The 9,242-nt window shown below is 57.3% G+C and overlaps 4 protein-coding genes across 4 annotated transcripts; 2 read left to right on the top strand and 2 right to left on the bottom strand.

Moving 5' to 3' along the window:
* Nucleotides 1-1,125: 1,125 nt before the first annotated feature.
* Nucleotides 1,126-2,558, top strand: EsH8_IV_000767 (thiolase-like protein; the record flags this gene model as incomplete). The annotated part of the gene is made up of 3 exons (XM_083265657.1): nt 1,126-1,530; nt 1,588-2,310; nt 2,397-2,558. 3 exons carry the CDS (start codon nt 1,126-1,128, stop codon nt 2,556-2,558), a joined length of 1,290 nt encoding a protein of 429 aa, XP_083124552.1.
* A 740-nt stretch (nt 2,559-3,298) lies between these two features.
* EsH8_IV_000766 (ubiquinol-cytochrome C chaperone family protein) lies at nt 3,299-4,435 on the top strand (the record flags this gene model as incomplete). Its single annotated transcript, XM_083265656.1, has 2 exons — nt 3,299-3,731; nt 3,843-4,435. 2 exons carry the CDS (start codon nt 3,299-3,301, stop codon nt 4,433-4,435), a joined length of 1,026 nt encoding a protein of 341 aa, XP_083124551.1.
* A 289-nt stretch (nt 4,436-4,724) lies between these two features.
* Nucleotides 4,725-5,517, bottom strand: EsH8_IV_000765 (dihydrofolate reductase; the record flags this gene model as incomplete). The annotated part of the gene is made up of 2 exons (XM_083265655.1): nt 4,725-5,234; nt 5,383-5,517. 2 exons carry the CDS (start codon nt 5,515-5,517, stop codon nt 4,725-4,727), a joined length of 645 nt encoding a protein of 214 aa, XP_083124550.1.
* A 760-nt stretch (nt 5,518-6,277) lies between these two features.
* EsH8_IV_000764 (uncharacterized protein) lies at nt 6,278-8,021 on the bottom strand (the record flags this gene model as incomplete). Its single annotated transcript, XM_083265654.1, has 2 exons — nt 6,278-7,031; nt 7,087-8,021. The coding sequence occupies 2 exons, from the start codon at nt 8,019-8,021 to the stop codon at nt 6,278-6,280; spliced, it is 1,689 nt and encodes a 562-aa protein (XP_083124549.1).
* Nucleotides 8,022-9,242: the final 1,221 nt, after the last annotated feature.

Genomic DNA, 9,242 nt, shown 5'->3' with positions numbered 1-9,242 from the left:
CAGATGCGTGTGGTGTGGCGACTCGAAGCCCGAAGATAGAGCCGCAGGTTGCGGGGATGAAGGCGGGCGTTGGGGCCACAGAGACCGAGATGCGATGGGAGACCCTGCAAGATTGGCAGATAGGCTATGTTCCTGAGGCTTGTTTGTTTCCCGCGATTGCTGAACCTGGCAATGATGACGATTTGGAATGCCGGGAAGATGTCGATGTCTGAAACGTCGCCCAATGGAACGGCCGGTGAGATGAGATGTCGTCCGCCAGGGATTCGCTCACTTTGAAGGAAGGGTTGGATGGGATTGTGCAGTGTAGAGCAGTGTAGCGTAGTGTAGTACAGTGGCGAAGGATGTCACCTCTTACAGTCTCATGAGGAGCTGGTAGGGAGAAAAGAGGAAAGGCTTGTCTTCAACGGGAGTGAAGGCTTGTCGGCTCGTGGGGGTGAGTTGGAGCGAGCATGCGCCAGCCGCAACGTGTGTCGTTGCGTTGCGCTGCGCTGCGTTGCGTCGCGTTTGCGGCGCAGAGGCCAGTCCCCAGTTCTAGCCCCGAGCCCCTAGTGGCTGAATCTAGACCCGGACCCAGTTAAGGGGACGTTAGTGCTCCCCGCCTCCCGCTGCAGTTTGCCTTAGGCCAGGTCCCTTAGGAGATCCATCGGCGGCCATTGAGATCCCGACACTGTGGCCTTAGCAGCTTGGAGCCTCCCATTACCCGCTGTGACGACCCCTGACAGCACAGTGCCCTGCATGGCCCCTTGCAGCGACAGCAGCGCGTGCTGCGGTACGTACCCCCTCTGTCGAGCTGCGCTAAACTGCATCTGTGCGGCACAGCTGGACGGGCCCGACCTTGTCTCTAACATTGTTCCAACTTCAATTCTCTGCTTCCGTGGCGTGCTATGCTCTGCCCTGCCACTACTGCCGGCTTGGCCACTTGCGTTTGACATTCTCTCACTCCATCCAGGCCCTGCCGTATACGTTGAAACCCTTCGGCTTCTATTCATCCCTACCCAAGCGGCGAATCGCCCGAACGCCACTCTTCTCACCCCGCCTTTTCTTCCCTTTTGTTGCTGTTTGGTTGCCTTTTATAAGTCGGTGCGTCTACAACACAACACACATCACCCTGGACATGGCCGAATCATGCGACGAGTTGTCGTGACAGGGCTCGGTGCCATCTCGCCCTTCGGCGTTGGCGTGCGCACCACGTGGAATCGTCTGTTGGCTGGGGAGTCGGCCATCACCAGCGTGGCCGGACTCGAGCCGCAGAACCGGTGGAAAGATCTGACGAGCACAGTTGCTGGCGTAGTTCCCAGCCATGGCTCGGGTCCCGAACAGTGGCGGCCCAGCGACTGGCTGGGCGCGACAGAACAGCGCCGCATGTCCAAGTTCGCCCAGTATGCCGTGGCTTGCGCAGAAATGGCAATGGCCGATGCTGGGTGGAAGCCGCAGAGCCAAGAAGACTTGGAGGCGACTGGTGTCTGTATTGGCAGCGGCATAGGGAATCTCGAAGAGATTTACGAGACGAGCTTGGCATATAACCAACACGTGAGATTTCGCCCCGGTCGTCGATGAGCGAAACCAAGCTAAAACGTGTTCGGGTAGGGCTACAAAAAGGTTTCGCCGCTGTTCGTCCCCAAGATCCTCATCAACTTGGCCGCCGGCCATATCTCGATGAAGTATGGATTGCAGGGACCGAACCATGCCGCCACAACCGCTTGCACTACTGGCGCTCATTCAATTGGAGATGCGATGCGGTTCATTGCGTTTGGGGACGCCGACGTCATGGTCGCCGGCGGCACGGAATCTTGCATCCATCCCCTGACGTTTGCCGGTTTCGGAAGGGCAAGGTCCCTCTCCACGGCCTATAACAACGACCCCCACGCCAGCTGCCGTCCCTTCGACCGCGACCGCAATGGTTTCGTCGTCTCCGAAGGGTCGGCAGTCCTCGTCTTGGAGGAACTCGAGCACGCCAAGGCCCGGGGAGCTAACATATACGCGGAGGTGAGAGGATACGGCTGCAGCGGCGACGCCAATCACATGACGGCCCCGCGAGAGGATGGCCACGGAGCCTTCCGCGCCATGAAGCTTGCTTTGAAGAGCGCAGGGATCCGGCCGGCCGAGGTGAGTTATATCAACGCTCATGCGACTGGGACGCAAGTAGGCGACGCGGCGGAAGCTTTCGCGATACGAAGCATCATGACGGGTGAGGAGGGTTACATGGACGAGTCGCAGGTCACAGTGAGCAGCACCAAGGGTGCTGTCGGTCACTTACTTGGGGCGGCTGGCGCAATCGAGTCCCTGTTCGCCGTGCTATCAATCGCCGAGGTGAGTCGCGGCTATGGTCTCCGAAACCGAAACCTTGCCTTCCCCAGATTTTTGCCCGGTCGAACACTTAACTGACTCTTGTAAAGAACGTTGTGCCGCCTACACTGAATCTCGAGAACCCAGACGTCGGGGGATCCATGAATCTGGTGCCCCTCAAGGCACAGGCGAAACAGGTTAATGTTGCCATTTCCAACAGTTTTGGCTTTGGCGGGACGAATGCCTCGTTGGTTTTCTCCAAACTTCGTTAGGCGAGGGAGGTTGCAACAACCGACGAACACAAAATACCGGTAATCATGTCACGGGCGGATACACCTGCCGGCTATCACGATCTGGCTCAGACTTTCATCTGGCCATACGAGAAGCTTCTCGGAAAGCTTATCTCTGTAAACTTTATGTATGATTGGATTTGAAGGCACATATAATATAGACTTACCGACAAACGTACGTCGCCGACACTGCCTCAAATATCACCCTTGGGGATTCTAACGTTCCCAGGGCCGTTGGAAGCACGCCGACGGAAAGTAACCAGCTCCGAAACCAAATATTCCGGGAATGAACGAATGATATTCGGGCAATTCACATGCATGCCTTGTTACAATCATGTTTACTATGGTACATTAAGATACCATCGAGCACCGCGGCCAGCATAATCAAGATGCCAAGATACATGTTATCTTAAACACTGCAATGTTCACCGTGCGAATTGTGTATCGTAAATACAGTGCACACGGGCGCGACGCCGGTGGCCCGAAGTTCCGCCGGACTCGCATGTGCTAGCTCGAAATTTCCAATTCGATGTGTTCATGAACTTTTTTTTGGATGACGTCCAGACTCGAGCTTCGCGACTTGGTCCCGAGCTAAGGAGAAAGTTTCCCGTCCGCCCAAAATCCCGATCCGATCACGATACTCCGAACTCTTCGGCTCACGCGCAGAACGGCACAAAGGGCCTCCACACCACAAAAGGGAACGGGGATAAAAAAAAACAGACATGGCCTGTCAGAGCTGCCGCTACCAGGCCAGGCTCCTGGCCCGGAGCCTGCGGGCGACGGCCGACCTCACGTCGCTCACGAGCGCATCGTCCCGGACCTCTCTGGCGGCGACGGCGCGCCGGGCGGCCCTGGCCTCCGGCTCGAAGACGACGGAATTCCCCACGGCTTCGGGAAGGAGATACTTCAGCCAAACGACGACACGGCGGGACGAGGCCTCGTCCGGTTTCAGGGAGGCCATCAAGTCAGGCATGATGGCCGCGGCGCCAAAGACCATGGCCGCATCCCTCACCACCTCCCGCCTCGAGGCCCTGTACAAGGTCTGCTCATCGCCGGCGTTGTACAACATCTCAGATCAGGACCGCGCCAAGGATATTGTTCGCATGACGACGGAAGGCGAGGAGGTCGGAGACCCCGTGGGACCGTGGCTGCAACGTGCGTTTACCTCCATGATTCCTCTCCATCCTCACCGATTGGAAACATAAAATCAAAGAACCCCCCCCCTCTCCCCTCTTCCCCAGTACTAACAAGCTCGCTCGACTACAGTCCTCGATCTTCAGCCGTCTTTCAGCTCCTGGTCCCAAGCCACCATGCTGCACATGTACCTCATCCTCGCCCGCATGCGCTGCCTCGACCGCGAATCCTCCCGCAACCTCCAGCACCAGTTCATCGACCAGTTCTTCTTCGACTGCGAGCGCATGATGCACCTCAACCACGGCATGACCTCGTCCGCCCTGCGCCAGCGCTACCTTAAGGAGATCTTTGTCCAGTGGCGCGGGCTGATCGCCGCGTACGACGAGGGCGTCATCAAGGATGACCGCGTGCTCGCGGCCGCCGTGTGGCGTAACCTGTTCAAGGCGCGCGAGGACGCCGACATGCGCCAGGTCGCGGCCGTGGTCGCGTGGATGCGCGCCACGCTGCAGGATCTCGAGGCGAACCCCGTCGAGGACCTGCTCGTTGCGCCGAAGAAGGTGTTCAAGAGGGACGTGAGGGAGATGTTCAAGCTCGTCGATGCCGTCGGGCCGGTGGTGAAGGAGGAGCTGGCCAAGTTGGAGGGCCAGCAGTTGCCGGCGAAGGCGCCGATCCAGGAGGAGATCGCGGCGGTGGAGGAGACGGCCAAGAAGGCCCCCGGGCCGTAGTGTACCATTTTGTGAAGCTGTTGACATGTGTAGTAGCATCGAGCGACGTCTCTGCTTGTAACCTCGGGCGGGCATGGAGGGGTCAGGGGGGGTTGCATTACGCTTGTAATTTTTGTACAATCACCGACGCAAACTAGAGAGGCATGGGAAGAGGAAAGCATGAAAAAGCAACATCGACCAACTTTTGTATACGTAGTCACCCTTTATTTTCATCTTGTAGCCCTTTTTTTCTTCCCCCATCGTAACAGAACCAGAGCAATACACCCCCACCACCACTCCATCATTATCATCAAATCTTCTCCCACATCTGGAACTCGTACCTCGTCCCGTTCTCCTCAATCTCGCCCCCTTCAACCTCCTCCCCAACCCACTCGTCCAGCTCGCTCTTGCCCGCCTTCTTCCACCCTGCCGCCTGCCCCTGCCCCGCGCTCTCGTCGCTGAGCTTGAGCGGGAAGAAGGCGTCGCACTCGAAATCGCCCAGAACCTTCGTCAGCAGTACCCGCTTCGCCTCCGGGACCTCCAGCGCCGCGGCGTAGATCTGCGCGCCGCCGATGACGAAGATCTTGCCGGCGCCGGCGCCGGCGGTCTCGTGGCCGCGCAGGTACGCGAGGGCCTGCTCCAGCGAGCCGACCTTGACCGGCTCCTTGTCAAAGTCCGCGCTCGTCGCCGCGGTGTCCGGGGCTCCGTGGGACCTGCTGATGACGATGTTGAGTCGGCCCTTGAGGGGGCGGAACTTGGGCGGTATACTCTCCCAGGTCTTGCGGCCCATGATGACTGCGTTCAGAGCGCCGGAGGGTGCCTGTGCCGAGAAGGGTTCGGCGCGTCAGCGGGGGGTTCGGCCATGATGAATGACGCTGGGTGAAGGGGGAATTTCTCCCTTACGCAAGGTTGCGGGTGCGAGAATTGCAGACGAAGTAGGGGGTGGGATTGGGGGAATGAACAATTACCTGGGCGGGGAGCCTCTTCGTCACGCGCGCAAAGTACGCCATCTCCTTCCTCAGGCCCGTCCAGGGCAGCGTCCCCTTGGCCCCGATCCCCATGTTGCGCGTTGCCGCGACGATGAGCGTGAGTTCGTGGCTCATGGCTGTCTTTTGCTCTCTTTTCCCGGCTGCTTCCCTTTACTTATTCGGGTTCCCTCCCTGTCTTAACCTTGACCTCTCACTGCCTAGGTTCAAAGTCACTAAAGTCCAAATATAGACAAAATAAAAGGTCTGAAAAGCGCTGTGATTGTCGTCAAGCAGTCGGGAGTTTTGGGGAAGAATGGCTGCGTGAGCGTTCAGGTAGGTGCGTGGTCCATTCTGAGTTTTGCGCTGCGCGACGTGATGAGTGACGACTGGCGCCGGCCGATTGGTGGGTTCCTGGTGAAGTGTCGAATGAGTCTCAACTCCCAAAGACAATTGATAACCCCAACCACGGGTTGTGGCGTTAATCAGAGGTCACAAAAGTGGGAGAACAATCTAATTGTAACGCATAATTTCTGTCTACTTTAGTTGAGTTAGTTGGGTGAGTTAGGAGAGCTTGTTTACTTGTGAACAGACAGTCTACGACAGGCGCAACGATGCTCACCCTAGACTGCAGCGCCGATCAGACACAGCACTTCAACATTGGGGCTTGAATAACTTGAATGGATCATTGTAACTCGGGTATAGTCGCATGTGGTATATATATATAATCATGGTGAATTCCGGTGTCACACCTGACTAGCCCGGCCATCCACGGCCAAAGATCCAAAAACTCCATCCGGTATTTTAGTCACAGAGATCACGATGGAAACTGCAGCCGTCCTACTATCATTATGAAACTCGCAACAGCACCTCCTCATCGAGCGTGCTTTTCGGGACTTTATCGCAGCTCCACTGAAGGGAAATACCGCGGCCCTGCAAATCCTTTGGCGAGTACCGCTTGAATATCGATGTTGCTACCGGATGCCCGGCTACTGCTCCACATCTTCAGGAGTATAAATCTTCCAGAAACCGGAGGGTCAAATCGTATGGTGCACTTGCTCTTGTCCTTCTCGATGAAGAACTTGGCATGGGGAGCCATCAGCTCACCGCCAACCGCCCTGACGGCTTCTTGGGTTGCCATCTGCGTTGCCTCGACAGCCTCCGTCAGAGACATGTCTGTAGGACCCCGGCGCCTATTATTAAAGGAGTAGTCCTCAAAACCATACTCGTCTGATGCAAATGGGTTGCCGTCATCACTGCTGTCGCTCTCAAACGGCAAGGAGCCAATCCTATTGGGAGCTCGCCGATTGACAGGCATTCTCGGAGTTTCTTCGTCATCGGTCTCCTCGTAACTACATTCAGTTGTGATGTTGAAAGGCGGCAAGTGAGTGGTGAACTCTGCGGGGATCTGGGCCGTTCTTTGCTCGTTCTCCTCGTCATCGCCGCCTAAGCTGTACAGCCGCCTTTGCCGGGTATGCGTTCTGGTGACGGTGGTGCCGTCCTCATGGTGCCTGATCGAGATGATTGGGGCCAACGCCCTTGTGGCCGCTGGGCGGCCTGACCTTAACGGAGCATACTGTATTTCATATTGTGCTGTCCGCTTCAGGACGTCATCCTGGTCCATGGACACAAACACCATACCCTCCCGTACGCTGCCAGAAGGACGTCAGAAACGGCTTATACCATATCAACGCCGGGGGAACTTACGGTGATGAGTAGTTCGAGGCCGGTGCTTTGATCACGAGCTCTTTCAGACTGAATGCCGTCGCTCCCTGGTGGCGCAGGATAATGTTACAACGGTTCGACTGCGTACAATAAACAGTCTTGTCGTCTTTCAAGATGTTTTCATACGCATAGGAGGATGCATTCTCGAACAGTCCTCCGTCACAGCTCAGGATTTCCATCTTCAGCTGACCTGGTTCGACCTGGCCGTACCGCCCGTACCGGAATCCCTTAAAGCTCTGGGAGGCTCGTTCTGAATCCAACTTTCTCCTCTTTACTCTACGGTTCTCCTCCGGGTATTCTTCCGAGGGGGGAAGCGGCGATAGATCTGGCGGTGACATATTGGGAGGCATCCTGGGCGGCGAGAACGGCGAAGAGCTGTACTGAGCTCTCCGATTCCACAGTGCCCGAACAGCCTCCAAATCGTCTTCGGTACCGTCGGGCCGCTGACGCCCGCTAAGCGATCGGACTGCTCTGTAGCCAAAGACAGCAGGTAGCTGTAGGGTCTGGCGTCGGGCGTCGTCGTCGTCGTCGTCTCGCTGATCGTTCTGCAGGGTTTCCAGCAAGTTAGACCCCTGATTCCGATTTCGTGGGCTATTCCGAGAGAGGCCGAAGTCGTCTTGCGCCGCTGACATGAATGCCGTCAGACCACTCAGGGTATTACCCACAAGCTCGTCGTATTCGGCCTGGAAATTCCGATCTGCCATGTGCCGCGTGAGGTGGAGATAGCTCTCCGTTTCGTCCTGGGGTGTGTAGGGCTCAACTTCCCAAGGAGGTCGCCGTGGTGGGAGTGGGGAATGAACCCCAAGGTTCGAGGGGAAAGGCGGCAGTGGGGGAAGTCTGCGATGTGGTGGTAAAGGCGGATAGTCGTCGCCTCGCCGTTGGGGGTTCTGACTCGGGTCTGGCCGCTGCGACGACATGCTTCGTCGGTAGACGATACAAAGGCCCAGCGACGCACACGCCAGGCGACAGCACCGGATTATCAGAGCCTCGTGGTCTCGTGTCCGGCAATGTCAGATGGGAGTAAAGCGGCTAGGAGGATTGGCGGTGCCGGTTTAAGGTCAGAATTGTGGGTTCGACAGGCGGTGGCCTCGGCGGGATCGAGCGACGGCGCCGAAGTGGACGAACAAGGCAGGCAAAGAGGCTATCTGTAGGTTGCCGATCGAAGGACTTGAAGGCTGGTTAGAATACCAGAAACCGAAAAAGGACGGCAAGACGGCAGAAACGTGGAAGAGGACCCTGCAGTCCAGGATGCGGCAGGTTGCGAAGAAAGGGCTCAAGTGTAAAGGCGGGACCACCACAACCACAGAGGCCGCACTCACAGAGGTATTGCGTACGAGGGGCGGTAGGGTCAGGGTGGCGCCGTTCGTCGCAAACGAGGGACTGGTGGTTGACGGGTTTGGAGCTGGAGATTTCGAGGCGTGCCGCAGCGAGAGTTGACGGGAGAGCCAAACGATGCTGGCGCGAACGGCCGTCGTTGCAGCACAGATTGTGTCGTCAGCAGGCCATCGGAAGGCGGAAGATGGTTGGTCGATGATGGAAGTTGGATTGAGGTGCTTGGGTAGATTGCTAGCAGAACGCCGGTGGCAGTGGGCAGGATCGCCCTGCGCCCGCTAAAGAGAGCCCCTGGCCCTGTCCATCGCGGGGTTCCGTGCCTGTGAGAGCCAGTAATGCAAGGAAGGGAGCGACGCAGTTAATGCTAAGGGGGACTTGGATTGTGTATGACGCTGCCTGTCAAACAAAGGTACCACTTAAGCGTGGTCTTAGCGCGTTATCCGTGCCACTCCGAGGCGGGCCTGTGTCGGGCGTGCCTGGTCGTCACGTTAACAATTTCTGTTTGCTAAAGCTACCCAGCCTCAACCTCTCAGTGAACCCCATCAGCCTTCAGCCTTGCTTTATGAGGTGACGCTGTAGTCATATATACCGGCATCAATTCCCTCGTGCGAGCCACTCTGTTTTTGCCCACTTCACCTGCCGACTCGCGATTTGCACCGTCTGACGAGTGAATCCCGCGATACCCCTACATCTCCCTCGGCGCACCCAACACGGTCTCACTCGACGCGGTCACGCCTTCCGCCTGCTGAATCATTGCGCCAACGCATCTTGCGAGCCAGAACGCGGTGTGCATGCTTTCCGAGCTA

The sequence above is a fragment of the Colletotrichum jinshuiense genome, chromosome 4, assembly GCF_051148585.1.
Source record: "Colletotrichum jinshuiense chromosome 4, complete sequence".
Lineage (NCBI taxonomy): Eukaryota > Fungi > Ascomycota > Sordariomycetes > Glomerellales > Glomerellaceae > Colletotrichum > Colletotrichum jinshuiense.
Note: the sequence above shows the minus strand (reverse complement) of the source record. Positions and strands in the feature narration are given on the sequence as shown.